The 22,466-nt window shown below is 35.5% G+C and overlaps 1 protein-coding gene and 1 pseudogene across 1 annotated transcript; both read left to right on the top strand.

Moving 5' to 3' along the window:
* Window positions 1–8,773: 8,773 nt before the first annotated feature.
* Window positions 8,774–16,210, top strand: LOC104102474 (large ribosomal subunit protein uL29m-like; annotated as a pseudogene).
* A 2,745-nt stretch (window positions 16,211–18,955) lies between these two features.
* Window positions 18,956–21,254, top strand: LOC104102476 (uncharacterized). Its single transcript, XM_070178906.1, has 4 exons — window positions 18,956–19,105; window positions 19,168–20,382; window positions 20,542–20,998; window positions 21,106–21,254. Exons 1-4 carry the CDS (start codon window positions 18,956–18,958, stop codon window positions 21,252–21,254), a joined length of 1,971 nt encoding a protein of 656 aa, XP_070035007.1.
* Window positions 21,255–22,466: the final 1,212 nt, after the last annotated feature.

Raw genomic sequence — 22,466 nt, 5'->3', positions numbered from 1 at the left:
TCAAATCTGTCATGAAATTTGGACAGATAAATGATTGGCCAAATGAAAAATACGCAATGAAAATTGATTTCACCTGAAAAATATGAAGTTGGACGGATAGTCTCAACACCTGAAAGTATAAAGACAGTGGAGGTATAAATGTGTTCTTGTGCGAGAAAATAAAGGTCAAGTCGATAGACATAAAGACGACTTGTGTCACAAGAAGATTTATAAATATCCTAGCATTGATTTATATAGAGACATGTTTTCCTGCGGTGTAATATCCCGAAAAATTTCGAAGTACTTAAGTGGTAAGCCCGGTAAATTTTGCAAAGAAAATAATGTTTCATGGTGTCAGACTAGACTTACGTGTTTGAGGATTGTAGAAATTCTTCACGACGAGCTTGCGAGCCGCGGCTCGGACCTTTTGGGTTGAACAATGCACCGGAAAGTAAAGAAAATTTTTTGGCGAAAAAGTGCATTTCTACGGTCCATTATGCGACCTCACTATGCGGACCGCATAATGGCCGCAGAGTGAGGCAGTTAATTGGGCTAATTGAAAGAAATTATGCGGTCGACTATGCGACCGTATAACTGTTATGCGGACCGCATAGTGACCGCATGCACAGACAGTTCTTTTGGCTATTTTGTAACCAACTATGCGACCGATATACGGTCCGCATATCGGTTATGCGATCGCATACCTTGTTTCGGAGCTCCATTTTTGATTTTTAAAACCCGACCCTAGTTCGTTAAATACACTATTTGGGTCATTTTTGAGCTATTATGTGACATTTTAGAGTGAGAGAGGGTACCCTAGAGTGATAAGGTGTTCTCCAATATTTGTCCTTCAACTCTTGCCCAAGTTTTGGAAGATTAAGAAGAGAAACTCACTAGGTCTTCATCCTAGAGGTAAGATTCTACAACCTAATCCTCAATTTCGAATTTTGTGTAGAAATGGATAATAAGCAAGATAATTTCTGGGCAAGAGGATTGGTTATATTGCATGCATGTGTTATCAAATGATGTAGGAAGATTGTTGAGCTAAAATGATAAAGATTGGATTGTGGGATGATGGAATCCTCCATAAAAAGGGCCTTGAAACCTTAATGCACACCTAGTGTTTGATAAAATGCTCAAATGAGCTAGAACCATAATCATCTTTCTAATTGTGGTTCAATTTGTTATATTTCTAAAATAGATTGAAGTTGCTAAGAATTCCGGAACGTTTTAGAGTTTAAGGAAGCTCAATTGAGGTATGTTGGCTAAACTCTTCTTTAAGAGTTGGAATTCTCATTATCCTTGTAAGTTCCGAGATGTTGATTATAAATCGAGTATTCCGATAAGCTTTGTGATGAAGATATATGTTCAATTCGTATTTCAAATGATCTTATCATATTGCATTATAAATTGAGGATGTGTCCCGAACTATGGATTACATATCCATATGTTATAATTTCTAGTCGTGATTTATGTGAAAGGTATTATGCCAAGTTGTGTAGAGATTATGATTGTGATACACCTCCACCCGCATACATTGGGGTGAGGCAGCATGACCGCTTTATGTGGGATTATGGTAAGAGATTGTAATACATCTCCACCTACATATATATTGGGGTGAGGCGGCATGACCGCTTTGTGTAAGGATTATAATATTGTGGGACTGCACCTCCACCCGCTTACATTGGGGTGAGGCGGTACAATCGCTTTGTGTATGGTTTTGGTATTGTTGTGGCACTATCACCCGCATACATTGGGGTGAGGCGGCATAGCCGCTTTGTGTTGGTATTGGTATCGTTGATGCATTTTCACCCGCATACATTGGGGTGAGGCGGCATAGCCACTTTGTGTAGGTTCTTGGTACTGTGGTTATACATCCACCCGCATATATTGAGGTGAGGCGGCAGTGTCGCTTGATTAGAGTTGTAGTATTGTACGTACACCTCCACCTGCATATATCGAGTGAGGCGGCGGGGCTGCTTTGTGTGAAGATGGTTATAGAGGATCTCATCTTAAATCCTATAAATGTTGTTGATAACTTTTAATAAGCTTGCTATGGTTGAGACGGTTATCTATATTATTCTATTGTCGCACTGGTTCATTATAATTATCTTGTATTTCTAAATTCTTAAATTGGTGTTTAGTTTTCATACTAGTACTATTCGACGATACTAACATCCATTTGTCGGGGGCGCTGCATCTTTAAATGGATGCAGGTGGTTCCACAATAGGAGATATTGATCAGTGATATCAGCACACCTTCTTCCCAGCTAACTTGGTGAGCCCTACTCTATTCCGGGGTCAAGAATCTTTTGTACTTTGTATATTTTGTTTGAGGTATAGTCGGAGCTTTGTTGCCGGTATTATCATTGTACTCTTCTTTATCTATAGAGGCTCCGTAGACATAGTGTGGGTTGTGTATTGATGCTGAAAAAGACAAACTATGCTATGTTGTGGTTATATTACTTTTCCATTTGAGACTTTAAAAATGGTGAAACTTATGGTAAGAAATTGGTAATTGCATACATGACCACTTTATTGTTTAATTAAGGAAAACATATATTCTCTTTATTCATGAATGAGTGTGGGTAGAAAAAATCTAACAGGTTTGCTCGGTCGGGTTCACTCGGTTGAGCGCCGGTCGCACTCCACGGTTTTGGGGCGTGACAAATCGGTTCCAACGATAAAACTCCTTGAAGAAGGAGATGAGCAAATGTTCAAGATGGTTATAATAGGGAGGTAAGTGCTCTAGAAGAGCACCACGACATAACACTTCATAAGACCTCATGGGAGAGGCTCAGGTACCTAAAAATAATAAGATAAAGAGATCTCAATAAGTTATGTCTTTATTGGATAATAGTAGAACTGATATAAAATGATTGTCGACGATATTATTAATATAATGTAGCGCTCAATATTATTAATATTGACGAGGATCTTAAGCTCAAATCTGTCATGAAATTTGGACAGATAAATGATTGGCCAAATGAAAAATACACAATGAAATCTGATTTCACCTGAAAAATATGAAGTTGGACGGATAGTCCCAACATCTGAAAGTACAAAGCCAGTGGAGGTATAAATGTGTTCTTGTGCGAGAAAAAAAAAAGATCAAGTCGATAGACATAAAGACGACTTGTGTGACAAGAAGATTTGTAAATATCCTGGCATTGATTATATAGAGACATGTTCTCTTGTGGTAGATGTCGCCATTTCAGGTTTTAATCTAGCAATACAAGAAAAACATGATATGCGTATAATGGAAATCATTGAAGGATTTAAATTGTTCTGAAGCACAATAAGGTTTCCAAGAAATTTATTAAATAAAGCTTCAAAAATCCTTATACGGATTGAAACAATCAGGGCGCATGTGGTATAATAGCCTGGGTGAGTACCTGTTGAAAGAAGGGTACAAGAATGATTCAATTTGTCCTTGTGTCTTTATAAAAAGATCTGGATCTAAATTTGTTATAATCACCGTGTATGTTGATGATTTAAATATCATTGGAACTCCTAGGGAGTTTCCTAAAGCAGTAGAGCTTCCTAAAGCAGTAAACTATTTAAAGAAAGAATTTGAAATAAAAGATCTTGTAAAGACAAAATTTTGTCTTGGTCTACAAATTGAGTATATGAAAGATGAAATTTTTGTCCATCAATCAGCATACACTAAAATGATTTTAAAGCCATTCTATATGGATAAAACACATCCATTATGACCTCATAAAAATAATGAAGAGCTTCTATCACGACCCAAATTCCCCTCCGTTTGGGTATCGTGATGGCACCTAGTCTTAGGGACTAGGTAAGCCTAACATTAATTGAAACAACAACATTATTTAAATAACATCTAACAATTTGAAATAGAAATCTCTTAAAAATTTACAATTTTCAAAATCGGTAGTATAAGTCATAAGCTCTACATAGTGTTTGCTAGAAAACTTCTAAATACAACTGTCTAGAAATAAGAATAAACAGTGCAATATGAAAACTTGAAGGTAACTCCGAAGCCTGCGAACGCAGCAGCAGGTTTACCTTGAGCCTCCACAGCAACGACCCGCACAGCTACTAACGAACAAATATCTGGATCTACACAAAAATGTGCATAAGTATAGAATGAGCACACCACAACGGTGCCCAGTAAGTATCAAGACTAACCTCGGTGGAGTAGTGACGAGGAACAGTCAAGACACCCATTGGTCTAATAAACTGAACAAGTATGAGTATGAGAACAACAAAAATATGATATCTACATAAAGACTACGCAATATGGCTCACAATACAGTAATGGCAATAAGAAAGGAAACAACAAGTATCAGCGGAATACCATAAAAAAAGTGACACAGAAAAGTGAATGGAACACAACCTAAATCCGGAATCACAAATACGGCAAGGACAAGTAATAACTCAGCAACTACAACCGCTTTTACATCAGGTTTTAGTCATCAAACTCCACGAGGTACCGAACCTCGGATAAATCATTACTCACGGGTCTCAATATTTGAACCCTAACACTTGGCATCATGTGCCCTCATAACACCTCACAACCGCACTGACGACTCACGTGCTAATAGAGCTATTCTCACATAGAAGGCAAATGAACAAGGGTGAGCATTTATGCTCAACAATATCAAGAACACCTCTTATCCGATAAGAGTGCTTAACTACGTGTATGCTTGTGCAAGTGTCCTAACATAGACCATACCAGGAAATAAGCATAAGGAAAAAGAACGGACAGCACGTAGAATATTTTCTTACAGTTTTCACAAGATAAAGTTCACACAGGTAGGTGTACCACTACACAATATCAACAACAATAATGCCCCCATGCCATCACAAATCAATCCCTGACACAACCCACCTTGTCTCGCCACGTGTGCAATAATAATATAAATGCCTGCCTTGTTTCGCCACACGTTCATAATAATGTTCTCACCTTGTCTCGCCACATGCGCAACCCCCCCCCCCCCACACATATATATATATATCCTTGTCATGCCGCATGTACAAATATTAGTAGTAACATTAGCACAACAGAAACATCGTGCAACCCTATAACAGCAACCGCACGGCAGAAACCTCGTGCATCACAATAACCACAACCACACGGCAGAAACCTTGTGCATCACAATAATAAATACAATAGCAATAATGATAATAATATAAGGATACGACAAATATGTCAAACTCAGAAATTCCAGAAATCAAGGAAAGGGAAGAACTAATTCACAAGGAGTATCCACAATAGAGAACGCTAGTCATAATAAGAATAGATCAACAAGAAAGGAAATATTATGTAACAACGGTCCCACAAGGTCCAGTTCAACAACGAGGGAGATATCACGAGCCAATAATTCCAATAAGGATGAGTCAATTAAGATATAGGATATCTAAAAAAAATTAAGGTTGGGCAAGTATGAAAGAGACAAAACAACTTCAATTAAGGATAAGCAGTATGAAGATAATCATAACCTCAATTAAGGATGAACAATATAGAATAAATAATTATAATTTCAGATAAAGATAAGCAGTTAGAGAAAAGACAACACGACAATAGAAGAGATACAATTTCAGTTAAGGCACATATGAATCAAATGAATAACAAAAGTGGATCAGGAAGCAATTAATTTCAATTAAAGCAGGTAGAAGTGAAACTGGAAATTTAGAAACGTAATCATAACGAGAACAACTGCATATTCAGTGAGTACAAGGACCTAAGAATCCCTAAAGGCTAATTTTTTCATAAATAAGTCCGGACACGTATTCGTCACCTCGCTTACACGGACTACAATTAGCATAGAAGACTCAAATCCTAAGGGGTAGTTCCCTCACACTAAGTTAGACAGGATACTTACCTGAAAAAAGACATACCGATACTCAAAAATGAACTTCTCGGGTGAAATAACCTTCGGACGGCTCAAATCTAATCAAAATAACTTCAAAGCACAAATAAAACTTATAAGAGACTATTCCGGATCATAAAGCTTCAATCTTTATCAAAATCTAAAAATCGGTCCAAAAGTCGACCCCCGGGCCCGCACCTCGCAACCTGACAAATTTTATAAAACTCGAACACCCATTCCGTTATGAGTCCAACCATACAAAAATTATCAAATTCTGATACCATTTCGTCCCTCAAATCATGATTTTTTATTTTGGAAATTTTCTTCAAAAACTACTATTTTCCTCAACTCAAAACACAAATTAAATGATAAAAATAAGGATAAAATCATGGAATATATAAAATTCTAGACGAGGAACACTTACTCAATCGATTTGCTTGAAAAACCCACAAATAATTGCTCAAAACCGAGCTCTAGAACTCCAAAAGTGTTAAAAATAGCTAACCCTCGGAACAGAGAACTTATATTCTGCCCAGGTGTTTATGCATCGCGAACGCGGAGAAAGGGACGCGTTCGCGAAGAAAAAAAATTAAGGCTGCCAGGAAGTGCTTCATGAACGCGAAGACACGCTCGCGAACGCGGAGAAGAAGAAACGTAAACCTACGAGAACGCGTAGGGAAACACGCGAACGCGAAGAGGAAAATGATCACCAGCTCCCAGCTCCTAGTTTCTACTACGCGAACGCGAAGAAGAGAAGGGAAAAATTATGTGATCATGGATAGAAGCTCGCGAACGCGAAGAAGAAATATTCCCTCCTCTTAAATTACTCTTTACGAACGCGAAGGAAGGGACGCGAACGCGATTAAGGAAACCAGATGACAGAAAATAACAGTTCAAAAATAGAAGGAAATGGCATGTAGCCCACCCGAAACACACCCGAGGCCGCCCAGGACCCCATCTAAACACACAAACAAGTTTCATAACCTAACACGGACTCGCTCAAGGTCTCAAGTTATATCAAACAACGTCGAAACTACAAATCACACCATGAATTGAACTTTTAAACTTTCAAATGTTCCAACTTCTAAAACCAGTGCCGAAACCTATCAAATCAACCGGAATGATGTCAAATTTTGCACGCAAGTCCCAAATAACATATCGAAGTTGTTCCAACTCTCAGAATCGCATTCCGATCCAGATATCAAAAAGTCCACTTCCGATCCAAATATCCAAAAATTCGACTTTCGTCATTTCAAGCCTAAATCAGCTACAGACCTCAGATTCACAGTCCGGACACGCTCCTAAGTCCAAAATCACCCAACAGAGCTAACGGAACCGATAGAACTCCATTCTGGATTCGTCTTCACACAGTTCCGACTATGGTCAAAATCCTAAGATTTAAGCTTCCGTTTTAGGGACTAAGTGTCCCAAATCACTCTGAATCACGTGGTAATTGAATTCAACCACACACGCAAGTCAATACACATAATACGAAGTTGCTCAGGGCCTTATGCCGCCGGGCGGGACTTAAATTCTCAAAATGACCGGCCAGGTCATTACAGTTTCTTGGTCCCGAAGTACCATATCTTAGTGCAATTGGTGCACTAATGTATCTTTCTAACATTACAAGGTGTGACATAACTTTTTCAGTTAATGTTTTAACAAGATATAGCTTTGCTCCTACAAGGAGACATTGTAATGGAATCAAACACATATTGCGCTATCTAAAAGGGACTGCCGATATGGGATTATTTTATGGCAAAGATTGCAGTCCCGATCTTGTTGGTTATGCCGATGCTGGGTATTTATATGACCCACACAAGGCTCGATCTCAAACAGGCTATGTGTTTACATATGGAGGCACTGCGATATCTTGCCGATTGACTAAGCAATCAATCGTGGCTACTTCATCTAATCATGCTGAGATAATTGTTATTCATGAAGCAAGTCGAGAATGTGTATGGTTGAGGTCTATAATACACCTTATTCGAGACAAATGTGATTTGATGTGTGATAAACTACCCACAATTTTGTATGAAGACAATGCAGCATGCATAACCCAATTGAATGGAGGATTCATAAAGGGGATAGGACAAAACAAATTTACCAAAGTTATTTTTCACACATGATCTTCAAAAGAATGGTGATATCAATGTACAACAGATCCGTTCAAGTGATAATATGGCTGATCTGTTTACCAAATCTCTACCGACGTCAACCTTCAAGAATTAGTGTACAAGATTGGGATGCGAAGGCTCAAGGATATGAATTGATGCTTTCATCGGGGGGAGTTAATACGCGTTGTACTCTTTTTCCCTTATAAGATTTTGTCCCACTGGATTTTTCTTGCAAGGTTTTTAACGAGGCAACCAAAAGACGTATTTCTAAACATGTGTACTCTTTTTTCTTCACTAGAATTTTTTCCCATAAGGTTTTTTCCTAATAAGGTTTTAACGAGGCACATTATCTATGGGCATCTAATGGGGGGTGTTATAAGAAAAATCAAATTATGGTGGATATCTACTCTTCCTCCATGATCTTCTCAAATGCTTAATGATATATTCAATGACATATTTTTATGCTTAATGACATATTCAATGACATATTTTTCTTCACTTTTCATGCATATATAGAGGTCTTGTAATAAATAAGAAAATACACACAATTGAAGAAGAAAATATCTTCCTTCTCTATCTCAATTTCTTGTTCATGTTTTACTAAATTACTTTTATTTCATAACAACATGTCTTGTTCATGTTTTACTAAATTGCTTTTATTTTATAACAAACCTATTATTTATTGGTTAAAAAGTTATTATTTGACTTGTTGGTGCAATAAGCTTTCTAATTTTGTATATTCAAGTTAGAAGAGAAAATATAAGACAGCGGGCTCAAACTTTCATTTGTTTTGTATTTGCTCCATTAGAACACCCTATATGACTTCTCAACAAAAGCCCTTTTATCAGTGAATTCGAATCGCCTACATTTCAACAGGTACCTTGCACTCCCTCTCACTACTCCATGTAATTCTCTGCATTTCTTACATTACTAATATGCTTTGCAATTACACATGGATCGCTTCTAGTTTCCTTAAAAACTGAATTGTGTTCGACAAAATTCCTCTTAGGAAATCATTTCCACCGAGTTATTGGAGTTTCTCCCTTTTCTTTTCTTTTCTTTATTCTTGTGTTCTTGTTTTTGGGGTCTAATCATAGATCATTTACAGTATATATCTTTAAGCAGTGTAGACTCAGTCATGCTTGCTGCTAGACTTTTTGGGAGAACATTGTTGGCTGCGGCAAAATCAGAGAGTTCAGCTGCTGCTGCTTCTTCTGCTGCTACAACTAAGGTTACTAATCCACTTGAGCAGTTCTTTGAAGTTGATAGAATGACTCATGACGATAAACCTGTTGTTTACGGTAAAATCCTTTACCTTTCACTGTGGAATTGCTTCCCTGTTAGCCTGATTGGATTTGCTTTATCTTTTTTTTTTATACCATTTTTATTGCTTGTATCGCTGAGACTAGGGTTGTTCATAAAAATCCGAAAAACCGAACCAAACCGACCAAAAAAACCGATACTTTTTAGGTTTGGTTTGGTTTGGTTTTGGTTTTGAATTTTAAAAATCGATCAAATTTGGTTTGGTTTTGGTTTTAATAAAAAAATAACTGAAAAAACCGAACCAAACCGACTATAAAAGCAACTATTTAAATTTATTATTATACCTATATATATGTATATTTTTATATAAAATTTCTAAAATTTTATGGTACATATTAGTCATTTGTATTTTTAGTCTAGTTCTTTGCTATTATAATAATCTAATTCTTTGCCTTTACATTCTAGTTTGATTGACAGTTTTCTTTTACCTAGTACAAGAATTTATTTCATGTTAAAAATAATCGATTTTTAATTGAGTACTTAAATTATTAATCACCACTTGATTCAATTATCATCAATATATCTTGAAAATGATAGATTTCTCAAAGAGCATTTGATTTAATAGTGTTACATTGAAAATGTAGTCGCCGAAATATGCGTTTGGTAGTGTATGTCTCATATTTAAGAAACAAACCGATAAATAACCGAAAAAACCGAAAAACCGACAAAAACCGAATCGATAAAAAACCGACTCAATTGGTTTGGTTTGGTTCCAATATTTGAAAAACCGACTTACTTGGTTTGATTTCTTTTTAGGGAAAAACCGACCCAAACCGAACCATGATCACCCCTAGTTGAGACTGTGCAAGGTTAAAGTACATTGATTTTCTTGATAAAAACGGTTACTTATGGTGCTGGAAGTATTAATATGGTATAAGTATGATTTGATTGCTAAATTTAAGATCATAGCATTGCAGCTGTGAAAATAGGCTTTGGTTTCAACTCTAAGTGGAATGTTTTGATATGCTTCCTGGCATAAGTCGTGTAGGATCAATATATTCGTGTGTTGTTGGAGAAATGACGACTGTTTCAACTGAAGGGAGTGTGCACAATGCTGTCAATGATATATTTTCTCCAGCTTAGGGTTAGAGGTCACTAAAAGGCTAAATTGGTGATAAATGCATGAAGAAAATAGTGTATAAACATTCATTTTTGATGAATCCTGTTCTACATTTTCTGCATTGTATCCCAGGACCTTTTTCTTCTTTTTTTTTCTTTTTTTTTTCCTTTTTACTGTTGTGCAATTTTCCTCATGGAAGTTCGAAAGAAAAGAATTTCCTTTTTGGAGATTGGGAATCTTTGGCTGTCTTTAATCTTAATTGAATGCTTATATTGTTGAAATTTAATGGTGACGGTTGTCTCAACATTGGAGTAATCGGGTATAAATGATATTATGTTCCTGTGAATGATGTTGTTAGCATTCCATATCAGAACATAATCTAGTAATTTCCTCTTTTTAGAAGTGGGGGTTGAATCTCATACTGGGGTATGGTCTAGGGGATGAAAGTGCCTCATGGGTTAGGGTCTTGTAGGTAAACACATGATTTGATATTGAGGTTCTTATTGCTGATAGACTGTTTGAATAAGTTAGTGCTTAAGTTATAGATCTATTTTAGAAGGCAAGGTTTTTGCATGTGTCCTATATCTGACAGGCTAAAGCTTAAAACATAATCAGGTCGAAGTTGGAAGGCTTCTGAACTGCGTCTGAAGTCTTGGGATGATCTTCAAAAGTTATGGTAAAGAAGAACATGTTAATGACTCAACGCCAGATGCTTCATGCTCAGAACTTGAGGTTTCCAAATCCTGAGCGTATTTCCAAGGTAAAAGTTAGTTTCTTTAATTAGCTCTTTCCACAATATTTTGATAATTTTACCTCTCCACTTTCAATTGTTTGTTTATCATGAATAGTTTCTCTGAAGTTGGATGAATCAATTTTCTGTCCCCCCCCCCCCCCCCGTTTGAGGATGTGTACATGGACTCTGTTATGGTATTTGTTATTCTATTTACTTTTTTATTTGGAAGAATATGCACAAAGTAGATATACCCGTGCCATACTCATTCTATGAGTGTACATCTAGGAAACTGAATGAGCCATGTACATAAACAAATCTCTTTTAGTGCTGTCCACAAAGTAGAAAATAGCTGGCCTCCAAGCTAACCTACTGTTTAGTGTCCCTTAATTTGGTTGTAGTTGTAAACACATGACTTCTTTTTTTGGTCTCGCCTTCTCTGTCTTCACATGTGGGTTGGCATTGCTTGAATAGTCAAGTAGAACTTAGTATGAGGATGGTTGTCTTTCTTGATTCCAGAATATACTATGTGCTAGAGATGGTATGTCTTCCACTCTGGGCACAACTACTTGGCAGTTCTCTTAGCTCCACTGTCTACACCATCACGAAAAGTCTTCTAGCTGCAGATTGTATCCACTGTAAGCATTTAGGAGAAGTACTTGCCGAAAATGCCAAAATCTAGTGACAACCTGGTGTTCTTGAAACTGCGTATGCACATATTCTCTGCTGCGCTCTACTGTTATTTTAGGGAATAGACCTTTTCCAATATTGTCTGTTAAATACATTGGCGGCTTGAATCTTCACAGATTAGGAGAGTAAAGAATGACCTCAGAACAAGTACTAAGTATTAGGGACGAAGAAGCCTCTCTCTCTATCCCATTTTTCCTAGAGGGATAAGGAAAAAATGCAAGTTATGGTTAGCAATAAAACCGAAGATACTGGTTTAGGTGAAAATACATGAGTATACATTTTCTGCACTAAGGAATGGTTGACTATATATTACTTGTGGGTGAAACAACAAAATGAGTCCCTGGCGCAAACTATGGTTGCTTTTTAAAAAAAAAAATGTAGTTGGGATGATTTGAGGCTTGTTCTTGCTTTGACAAAATAAAAAATATCTCGGAATACGAATGCTACAACTGCAGAAATGGATGATTAGAAGTTCATAAATGCATCTATACTTTGCATGACTAAATGAAGAGGATAGTTGACAGAACGAAACCAAATGACTTATTTCACTACATGCTTTAAACCACTCAATATTAAATATTAAAATGGAAAGTTTGGAATTCTCAAACTTTTCAATCAAAATGGGTTTATCCTCTTTATTAATCATCCACAGTATGTATGCACTCAAGTAAATTTCAGCTTTTGATTACTAATTTCTTGTTATATGCATTTTTGGCATTATACTGTAAGTCAATCTATTGGTAAGCAAGCTTAGCATCTTAACTTCTGAAACAAGGTATCATGCTTTAATGGCAGTTATAATCATTATGGGGATTAGGGTTATTTTTTAAAGGAGCAATTTAGTTGCGTTCCAGAGGTTTTATATCTTATTATATCAAAATCCGATACTTGGTCAACCGATTAGGCTTACTGATGGTTGTTTGTTGTTAACTCGATTGCAGGAATTCAACAAGGTATTCGAAGATCGAACAGATGTTCAGGAGTTATAGAGAACTCGAGAAGTCCAGTTATGGAATTGTAAAGAAGTGTAAAGAGAGAGAGAGAGAGAGAGTTAGAGAGAAATGTAATAATTCTGATTATGATTTGTAACTATGAATTACAATGCTATATAAGAATTGAGAGTTGAGTACTGTTTATTACAACTGAAGGAATCTTTCTCTAACTGCTTTCTCTAACTACCTAACTAACTTCAGCTAACCCCTAACTAACTTTTAACTACCAAGCTGACGTGACGTTGAACTGGATTGTTATTGAGCTTATTGTGTATTTTGTATATCAATACTCCCTCTTGCAGAAGATCCTTGACCACAAGGATCAAAGTGAGGGAACCTAATCTTCAAGGCATTAAAGAACTCCCACGTAGCACTATCAACTGGCAGCCTTGCCCATTTAACCAAAACATGAGCAACAACCTTATTTCCCTTCTTTATCATCCTTCTCTTATGGCTCAGAGCAATGAGGACTAGCAATGTCATTGGTAGGGGGTAAGTAACTTGTGTAGGTAACTCATAGCATTTTTTTAGGAGAGAAACATGCACAGTAGGGTGTATTTTAACTGATTGTGGGAATAAGAGGGTGTATGCCACATGGCCTACTTTCTTAGCAATCTAGAAGGGTCCATAATATTTGGAAGCCAATTTGTGGAAAGGTTGTGATGTAATGGTCACTTTTGTGTAAGGTTGAGCCTTGAAGTATACCCAATCTCCCACTTCAAAATTCCTGTCACTTCTATGATTGTCAGCTTGTTGTTTCATCCTGAGTTGAGCTCTCAATAGGTGATGCTGCAATAATTGGAGCTTCATCTCCCTATTAAGGAAGGTGTTATCAACCTCAGTGGAAGCTGATTCTCCTGGTAAATAGGGCAAGTGAAGTGGTGGTGGCCTGCCATAAAGTGCCTCATAAGGTGTAGTTCTTATGGCAGTGTGGAAGGAAGTGTTATGCCAATACTCAGCCATGTGAAAATAGGAATACCAATCTGTGGCTTCTTCAGAGCAGAAACATCTTAGATATGTCTCTAAGCACCTATTTAGGACCTCAGTTTGGCCATCTGATTGAGGATGATAAGTTGTTGGATTGTTTAATTGAACTCCCTGAATTGCAAATAACTCCTGCAAAAATGTGCTTAAAAATACTACATCTCTGTCACTCACTATGGAATGTGGTAGTCCATGTAGTTTGTATATGACCTCCATGAATACCTTAGCCACAGACTGAGCAGTATAGGGATGTTTCAAAGGGCTAAAATGACCATATTTACTCAATCTATCCACTATGACTAAGATGACTTCATATCCATGGGATTTATGAAGGCCATATATGAAATCCATACTGATTTGAGACCAAACTACCTCAGGAATAGGGAGTGGTTGCAAAAGGCCAGGGTAGGCTGCCAAATCAGCTTTATTTCTCTGGCAAATATCACACCCTTGAACAAAGAGCTTGACATCTTCTTTGATCCCCTTCCAGTAGAATAATGACAGAATCCTCTTAAGTGTTGCTTCTATGCCACAGTGACCACCTTGAGGGGTAGAATGTCATAATGATATAATATTCCGTCTAAGCCGAGGGTTCTTTCCAATTACTAGCTTCCCCTTCTTTCTCAACTGATTGTGAGTCCATGAAAATTGATTGTGACTAGCTGGATTGGTCTGCAATTGTCCAATGAGGGTCTTCAAATCATCATCTGTATTCCAGCTGTCAAAGATAGCCTGCAGCAGCTCTGAACTAGTCGTGGAGATTACTAAAGAGAATAACTCAGCTCCAGGTATCATAGATAGGGCATCTGTTACTTTATTTTCCACCCCTCTTGTATTCAATAACATTATCAAAAGGCATCAACTTTGTTAGCCACATAAGCTGAAAATTTGTGTGTAGTTTTTGCTCCATTAGGAACTTAAAGGCCTTCTAATCAGTTCTTATAATAAATTTCTGACCAAGTAGGTATTGGGACCATTTTGTGACAGCATAAACAATAGCTAAAAGTTCTCTATCATAAATTGAGAGGGCAGCATGTCTAGGAGAGAGTGCTTTGCTGATAAAAAGCAATATGATGTCTCTGTTGCATTAAAACAACCCATATACCATGTCCACTTGAATCAGTTTCAATTATAAAGGTCTTGTTAGCATCAGGCAATGCCAAACCTGGAGCCTGAATCAATGCAGTCTTCAACTGTTCAAAGGCTTCTGAAGCAGCAAGTGACTATTTGAAATTATCTTTCTTGAGAAGGTCAGTTAGTGGCTTGCTAATGGTATCAAACCCTCTGATAAAACTCTTGTAGTAACTAGCTAGCCCAGAGAATCCTCTAAGTTGTTTAACATTAGTAGGTAAGGGCCACTCCTTCACAACTTCTACCTTTTGAGGATCTGTTGAAACCCCTTCAGCAGTAATAAAATGCCCAAATAGTCTATCTTTTGAACCCCAAAGAAACATTTGCTATGCTTAGCAAATAGTTGATGCTTCTTCGTTTCTCCAAAAACAGACTTCAAATGTAACAGATGGTCATCCATATTGCTGCTATATATTAGTAAGTCATCCTTCCTAAGGAACTTCTGGAAAACTGAGTTAATTAATCCTTGAAAAGTTGTTGGGGCATTTGACAACCTAAAGGGCATTATTAAATACTCATAATGACCAGCATAAGTTCTAAAAACAGTCTTTGGTATATCCTCAACTGCCATCCTTAGTTGATGATAACCAGACCTTAAGTCTATCTTTGAGAAGATTTTAGATTCTCCTAGTTCATCCGGTAGATCTTCCACAATAGGAATAGGAAATTTGATTTTTAACTGTCTGCTTGTTCAAATCCCTATAATCGACACACAGCCTCCAAGTACCATCTTTCTTTCCAACCAAACTACATGTGCAACAAAAGGGCTGCTACTTGGCTGGATAATACCTTGATCTAGCATCTGTTTTACTAAGGTTTTAATAACATCCTTCTTGACTGAGGGATATTTATATGGTCTTTTTGTTTATAGGTTCAGTTCCAGCTTGAAGAATAATCCTATGATCAAACACTCCTCTAGATGGTGGCAATTGTGTAGGTTCTTTGAACAACTCCCTCAACTCAGAGCACACTTTCTCATTATCATCTTTGTGAGAATGACATTCAGGTTAGGAAGTCAATGTGCCGAATCAAGCACGTGCTTACTGAGAGAGCAATCGATGAACAAGATCCAAGGAGGTCTGCTGAGATGAAGAGGATGATAAATGCTCAATGATCTTCTTAAACTCTCTTGACATCAGTGGCGATGCAACCTTTTTAAACTTTTTTTTGTTAATAGGATAGCTTTTCGTTTCTGTTAGGCATTAGCACAGGTGCAGGATGGTCACTAGTTTGCCATTCACTTATTGAATAGAGAAAGTTCTGATGTGGAACTGATGAACTATGTAACTAGGGTACAATGGACATGGCAATTCTGTTTTATAATTATTTGGAGTTCGGAAATAAACGCCTCATTTTGCTACTCACATCCCTTTCTATCTTTCTCTATGTGGGCGCGTAAATTCTTTTTAGCTAAGTTACTCGGACTTGGCAATTTGGGTGCCATATCCGTGTCGACACGACACTGACACGGGTAAGGGTGTGGGATCTGGGTCGGATCCGGTCAAACGAGATCGGGTGTGTTAACCAAACTTTTGGAATTTTTTTTGAGAATTGATTTTCCTAAGTAAAGATTTGAAGAGATGGAAAACGAAATACCTTCCATTACACTGCTATGTAGTAATTTATACTAGTCCTTTTGAAGCTTTTTGTCTTGATCAATCTTCTTGTTCATGCTGCAGATTTCTGAAATTAAGAGTTATAATATTTTTTTAGGGCAGAGAAGTTGAAGATGGGTGGTGGACTACTGGACTGAGCTTATTTGGAAGGCCCGGGTCTTGTTCTACTGGAAAAAAGCAGAAACATGGAAAAAATTTTGTTGGGAAAAAAGAAGAAGACAGTGATGCAGAGAATAAGGAAGAAGAAGACTTAGACCAGACAAAGAAAAAGACAGGAATGAAGAGAATAAGGAAAAAGAAGACTTTAGACTAATTAGGAATTGACTACTTTATTACTAGTTGATATGTATATGTTTGCTAATATTCTGCCGAGATAGACATTACATATAATATGTCTTCAATAGTTTTTTGTTTATAAAAATTACAGTTTTAATTGTACCAAAAATAGTTATAGTTTTAATCAAAATAATAAATAATTATTTAATTGTAAACTAAATATAATTGTATATGCTTTAAAGACACATATTTTTATCTGAGTAAACTTCATATATATTAAATAAGTATATGCTCTAAATAAACAAATTTTATTAATTTACCTAATTATACTATTTATAAATATTTTCTTTCTCAAAGAAACGGGGGATAATTTCTAAATTAATTATTAGCATGTAAATTTTTTGACAAATTACGTTCTCGCGAAGATCATGAAAATTTATAAATTGTACATAATAGAATTGACCCTTTAGTTCTCCACTATATGCTATGTTGTGACACATATTTTAAGACTAATTATAAATTACATGATTTAAGAATGAGCTAAAATAATTTTAAAAAATGATAAAGAAGAATATTCTTATATTATATTTGATTAGCACCACCAATTAATATTGAGTTATCGAAATACTTGAAATATAATTAATTATTCATGGTTAATGTTATATAGCTTTCAAACAAATCACATTAATTGACTAGAGAACTCTTCTTGTTAGATCATTTGATTCTTCCTATCAAATACAAGTTATGAACTATCAAAATACTTGAAATCTAAATAGATGTTTGATTGGAAATAACAATTGACTTTATCTCACTAATTTGACCGATAACAAGATATATCCACTATCGTATTAGGGATCCCTCTTGTTAGATTGTTTGATTCTTTCTATCAATACAAGTTTTAGAATATTGAAATACTTTAGAAATATGACAAAGAAGAATATTAGCGAATTTTAGAAAATAAACAAAGAATGAGAGAACTTAATAACACTTAATTTATACAATTAATATTGAGCTATTGAAATGCTTGAAATATAATTAATTATTCATGATTAAGGTTATATAGCTTTCAGACAAATCACATTAATCGACTAGAATAGAAAACTCTTCTTGTTAGATCATTTGAGTCTTCCTATCAATACAAGTTATGAACTATCGAAATACTTGAAATCTAAATATATGTTTGATTGGAAATAACGATTGACTTTGTCTGACTAATTTGACCGATAACAAGATATATCCACTATCATTTTAGGGATCCCGTCTTGTTTGATTGTTTGATTCTTTCTATCAATACAAGTTCTAGAATATCGAGCTAATTAATATTGAGCAATTGAAATACTTGAAATATAATTAATTATTCATGATTAAGGTTATATAGCTTTCAGACAAATCACATTAATCGACTAGAGTAGGAAACTCTTCTTGTTAGATCATTTGAGTCTTCCTATCAATACAAGTTATGAACTATCGAAATACTTGAAATCTAAATATATGTTTAATTGAAAATAACGATTGACTTTGTTTGACTAATTTGACCGATAACAAGATATATCCACTATCATATTAGGGATCCCGTCTTGTTAGATTGTTTGATTCTTTCTATCAATACAAGTTCTAGAATATCAAGCTAATTAATATTGATCTATTGAAATACTTGAAATATAATTAATTATTCATGATTAAGGTTATATAGCTTTCAGACAAATCACATTAATCGACTAATTTAATCAATAATAAAATATACACAATATCATATGTAATTAAATAATGTTTAAGGTTATATGATTTTGGGGTTTGAGGTTTTAGTTTTGGAGTTTAGGGTTTGGAGTTTGATTAATAATTATATTTCTATTAAAATTAAAAAATATTTCCAAATTAAAATGATAAAACTAAATGGTACAAACATCATTTAATGCAATATTTTACTATCCCATGAAAAGTGACGTGAATTATCTTGTCCAAAAAGTGAATTATCATCATAAACTCCACCCATCATAATACCTTTTTGTTTATTTAATGAATTATTTGTCCAATAAGTCTATTGTCATCGTAAACTACCCATCTCCCCATCAGAATATCTTTTTTCTCATTGAATGAATTTTCTTGTCCAAGAACATAGACAAACAAGCCATTCTTACTCTCTCTGCTTCATCTCGACTTTCTTTGAATCCATAGCCGAAAAATTTTAGAATTTTTCTTCACCCAATATCCCTTAAAATGGCTTCATCAACAGCTGTGAAACAAAAAGGAAAAGGCATTTCAAGACCAACAAAAAGTATTGCATCAGATTTTGATGACAAACCCTTATGGAATCATGTTAAAGTTCTTCAGTTCCTCCTAATGGAGGTGGAAACAGAGTGTGGTCTTGTAATTTTTGCAATAAACAAGTTAGTGGTTCATATTCTAAAGTTAAAGCACATCTTCTAAAGATCTCTGGTCATGGCGTTGCTATATGCAAAGAGATTACTCATGAAGTATGTGCAACAATGAAGATCGAGAACGAAGAAGCTGAAAAGAAAAAAACTGACGCACAACTGAATGCAAGAAAAAAGGCAGATTATGTATCTCTACCGGAAGGCTTAGACTTATCACAACTGAAAAAAAGAAAAAGTTCAAATGGTGGAGCACTAGAGAAATCTTTTAACATTTGTAACAGAAACATTGCCGACAAGTTGGCGGCTCGTATGTTATACGCATCAGGTTTATTATTTAACCTTGCAACTTCTCCTTACTATAAAAAATATTCGGAGTTTTTGGCAGTAAATTCTTTGCCTGGTTATGTTCCGCCAACTTTTAATAGATTAAGAACAACTCTTTTGGCCCAAGAAAAGGCTCATATTAATAGAAAACTACAACCTATTAAAGATACATGGAAAAGAAAAGGATTGTCGATTTGTTCGGATGGATGGTCAGATATTAAAAGGCGACCATTGATAAATATAATGGGAGCATCTAGTGGCAGACCAATATTCTTAAAATCAATCAATTCAAGTGGGATTATTAAGGATGGTGAATATATTGCTAAGTTATTTATTAAAGCCATAGATGATGTCGATGCAGAGAATGTTGTCCAAGTTATCACTGATAATGCAGGTAATATGAAGCTTGCCGGTTCTATTGTTGAGCAAACTTTTTCGCACATATTTTGGACACCATGTGTTATTCATTGTTTGAATCTTGCTTTAAAAAGTATGTGTCAACCTTCAGAAAAATCAACTCACTTTAAAAATTGCGAATGGATATTAAAGTTGATTGGTCAAGTGAGTAGCTTAAAGAATTTTGTGGTGAATTACGACATGGCGCTTGCCATTTTCCAAAAGTATTCAGAGTTATCTTTGTTGAAAGTTGCGGAAACAAGATTTGCTTCCCATATTATTATGACTTCTCGTATTCATAGAGTTAAATCGTCATTGGAAAAAATGGTGATGGATGACGAATGGAAGAATTATAAAGGAGATAAAGTAATTAAAGCTAAAGCGCGCGAAATAAAATCTCTTGTGATGGATGATGAATGGTGGGATACTATTGAATACTTGTTGAGGTGTACGGAGCCAATTGTATCCATGCTTAGAAGTGCCGACCTTGATTGTCCAAAATTGCACCTTATTTACGACATGTGGGATACAATGATTGAAAAGGTGAAGGTGATTGTATTTGAGCATGAGGGAAAAGATCTTATTACCGGCCAATCGAATTTTTTTGCTACAATTCAAGGAATTCTTGTGGCAAGGTGGAATAAGAGTAATACTCCATTGCATTGCATGTCACATTCATTGGTTCCAAAATATTATCATGAGTCATAGCTTAAAGGTGAAAGCAACGGATTAAGAAGACTTGCTCCTAATGAAGATATAGAGATTTCACAAAATAGGCTCAAATGCTTTCAAAGATATTTCAAGGATTCAAATGATTTAAAGAAAGCTTCTTTGGAGTATGGGGAATTTTGTTGTGGGAATGGTTACTTTGGTGAGCCTCATGTAATTGATGCTATGGGGTATGAGGAGCCTTTATCTTGGTGGGCTAACCATGGTGTAAATGCTCCACTTTTACAAAATCTTGCTTACAAATTGCTTTCCCATACAGCTTCTTTATCTTGTTGCGAGAGAAATTGGAGTACTTTTTCATTGATTCATAACATCAAGAGAAACAAGCTAGCTACTTCTAGAGCCGAAGATTTAGTTTTTATCCATTATAATCTTTGCTTGCTCTCTCGAAGAAAGGAAAAGTATACAAGTGGTCCAAGCAAATATTGGGATTTAGGTATATCCGTATACATACATATCCATGATTTGATATTTCTTGAGTAATTTCTTTAGCATGATAAGTTCCTTTCACAATCTTCTAAATTTATTTTGGTGTTGTTTTAGGTGGGGATTATTTTAATATTGATGAAAGTATCAATGATCTAGTTGAATTGTCAATAGACGAACCTCAACTAGAAGGAGTCTTCTTTGAAGAGGAAGTTCAAGATTTGCAAGAAGTTGACATTGAAGAGATTGAGGAAGATGACCTTTGAATAGAATGTACTCATGCACAATGTTTCAAGTGACAAGTCTAGCGTAGTTTAAATGTGTATGCTATGTACTTATTTTTTGTCTATGAACTTGTGAACTTACAATTTCTGTAAGATTTTTTGGTGGTCATTTGAGTAACTTAATTTGAATAGCTAATTATTTAAAACTTTTGAATAGTGACTCTTGAATATATGTTAGTCTATTTAGTTCTAAGTTCTAACTTCCAAAGGTATGTTTCATTTCTTTTGTATCTCTAAATCTCTTTATAACTTTTATTTGTTATATTTTAACAAGTTTATAATAATTTATTTTAATACTTTGTTGTGCGAGTTGTAGGAAAATTAATGAATCATGCCATTTTGGAGAGTGTCTACGTGTCTGCCTACAACTTGAAAACTAAATGACTCAATTACTACACTTTACAAGGCACAAGTTACACGTAAGTTTTCCATATAATCTCTCATAATTATGCATATCTCTATAACTATATTTCTAGATTTTTAATTTATTTTTGCCGAATTTTCGCACCCGTACCCGTACCTAGATCCGTATCCTCGAATCCTAAAATTTAGATCATGAAGGATTCGACCTTTGGATCCGCACCCGTGTTGGACACCTGCACCCGAGTCCGAGTAACTTAGCTTTTTAGTGCTACTACACTCTCAGAGAATCTCATTTACTTCGGTAAAAATCCGATTTTTTTGGATTTTTGGATTTGGGATTGGATGTTAGATTTGGTACTTCGGAAATCAAAAAATTTTATACCTTATATGCAGGCGCGGAGCTAGCCCATCGATTACGGATTCGGCAGAACCCAACCGCTTTCATCCAATCCATGTATTTGTCTTAAAAATTTATTGAATATGTGCAAATTATTAATTTAGAACCCAATAACTTAAAATGATTAGAACCCGAACCAATAACCTTCAAATCCTGATCCCGCCTATGCTTTTATGGTACTATCCATTAGACATTAGTCCATTGCATTATTAGTATCTCAATTGCATTTCCTGGATAATGGTTTCAGTACTTGCATGCATACTTTATTTGGATGATTGCGGTGAGAATGATGAACTATTAAGGCAATTTAACATGAATACTACTTTATTTGGATGTTCTTTTTTGTAAAGAAGAAGCATCATCATCATCTCAACTTATAAGATCAAAACTGAAAATCCGAAATATTCAAACTGATTAATCCGAAACCAAACTTA

Source organism: Nicotiana tomentosiformis, chromosome 6 (genome assembly GCF_000390325.3).
Source record: "Nicotiana tomentosiformis chromosome 6, ASM39032v3, whole genome shotgun sequence".
Taxonomy (NCBI): Eukaryota; Viridiplantae; Streptophyta; class Magnoliopsida; order Solanales; family Solanaceae; genus Nicotiana; species Nicotiana tomentosiformis.
The sequence above is the reverse complement of the archived record's forward strand: the minus strand, read 5'-3'. Positions and strand labels throughout refer to the sequence as shown.

Bases quoted from the DNA above. Each gene is read 5' to 3' on its own strand.
- LOC104102476 (XM_070178906.1), top strand. From the start codon at position 18,956: ATGGCTTCATCAACAGCTGTGAAACAAAAAGGAAAAGGCATTTCAAGA. The intron at 19,106-19,167 runs GTAATTTTTGCA...CATCTTCTAAAG, and splicing joins TGGAAACAGAGTGTGGTCTT to ATCTCTGGTCATGGCGTTGC. The intron at 20,999-21,105 runs GTATATCCGTAT...GTGTTGTTTTAG, and splicing joins AAGCAAATATTGGGATTTAG to GTGGGGATTATTTTAATATT.